The 1,446-nt window shown below is 55.0% G+C and overlaps 1 protein-coding gene across 1 annotated transcript; it reads right to left on the reverse strand.

The window, feature by feature from the left end:
- Window positions 1-25: 25 nt before the first annotated feature.
- Window positions 26-1,099, reverse strand: CTAM01_17313 (uncharacterized protein; the record flags this gene model as incomplete). The annotated part of the gene is made up of 1 exon (XM_060533298.1): window positions 26-1,099. One exon carries the CDS (start codon window positions 1,097-1,099, stop codon window positions 26-28), a length of 1,074 nt encoding a protein of 357 aa, XP_060372124.1.
- Window positions 1,100-1,446: the final 347 nt, after the last annotated feature.

Raw genomic sequence — 1,446 nt, forward strand, 5'->3', positions numbered from 1 at the left:
CAACTTCCCATCAGGTTCAAAAGCGTTACCTCCTCTTCCTGAACAGATGTTCCCACGGCTCGTGATCAGCCTCGAGCTTTGCGGCTTGTAAATAGACCTCCCGTGATTCTCGCATCCACTTAGCAGCCCTCATCCAACTCTCATTCTCTTGCACATACCTTGGCAGCTCATGTGCTGGTACGTCGCCAAAGTCCATCGATCTGTGGTGCGACCATGGTTCTGGCGGCTTGCTGCGCAGCAGCGGGATCCGGTCTTGGCCTTTTGTAGGCGCTCTCATCAGCGCGTCCTCCGCCTCACGCCCCTCAGTGGCAATTCTCTGCACTCTCATTCGATGGGCTGCCTTGCCGAAGTTCGTTTTACGTCCGCCGCGAGCTTTGATTTCCTTCATTCTCTGTTCAAACCACTTGTCGGAGCGATTGTGAGACCAATGGATACGCGGGTCGACTCTCATATAACTTGGTCTGTAGGCTTTCTTCACGGCTCCAGCGGCGCCCACAGAGGCTGGGCCGGTGCCAACAAAGACTCCGTGGGGTGGTGGAAGTGCGTCAGGTTGGCCGTAGATCCTAGCATCGAATCTACGCTCATCAAATGTACGACAAAGCTCAATCCGGCGATCTTCGCAGGTCAGCTTCTTGGAGATGGTGAGTTTCTCCGGACATGCGCAATTGGACGTGTCGATATCAACTTTGTTGTGAGGGGGACTGTGGCATCGCAGCGCCCCTGAACCCGTGCGACGGCTGTGTCCGAAGCACGGGGAAATGTCAGCCGCGTCAGCAAGACTAGGCTCATTAGGTGAAGACCCCGTTTCCATCTTGAGCTCACGGATAACTGTTAGATTATCATTCCCTCCTAACCAGCCAAGATCAGATACCGAGTCGTAGAACAGTTTTGACCTGCCAGGCTCCTCTGGGCTATCATTTGCAGCGGCAGGTCGCGAGGTGGCGGGTGCAGATTCGACGATCGTCGTAGGCAGCAACCCCGATGGGCCGTTCAACGTGAGGCTGTAATTGCACCCAGCTAGTGCTGCATTGGATGGCGTGAAGTGGCATGTCGGGTGCGCGCTTCTGCCTTGCCAAAGACTCTCCTTGGGATGTGACATCGCGACCGAATGGCAAGCTTCGGGTTGCGATGCCCGCCGCGGGCTTTGCCTCAAAGCAGCATCGAACGGTAAACTCTCGTGAACCCTGAATAGGGGGTTGGCTTGGCTTCCGTCGTCTAGTAAGGGTGTCAAATTGGGCGCCTTCGCCCTGCTTGACATCTTGTCTCGTGAGTACGATCTTCGCGCAAAAGGGCAGAGCTTGTTTTAAGATGGTATCAGTACTAGGGATGAATACTTTGTATACGCGTCGGGCAGGGAATTTATTGAATAGTCCTGACGCGCATACGGGAGGCAGACACCGTAGGTGCGTGGCATGTCGTGTTAGGGCATGGTGCTAGAGTGCTGAT

The sequence above is a fragment of the Colletotrichum tamarilloi genome (genome assembly GCF_030869305.1).
Source record: "Colletotrichum tamarilloi strain Tom-12 chromosome Unknown Scaffold_494.1, whole genome shotgun sequence".
NCBI lineage: Eukaryota > Fungi > Ascomycota > Sordariomycetes > Glomerellales > Glomerellaceae > Colletotrichum > Colletotrichum tamarilloi.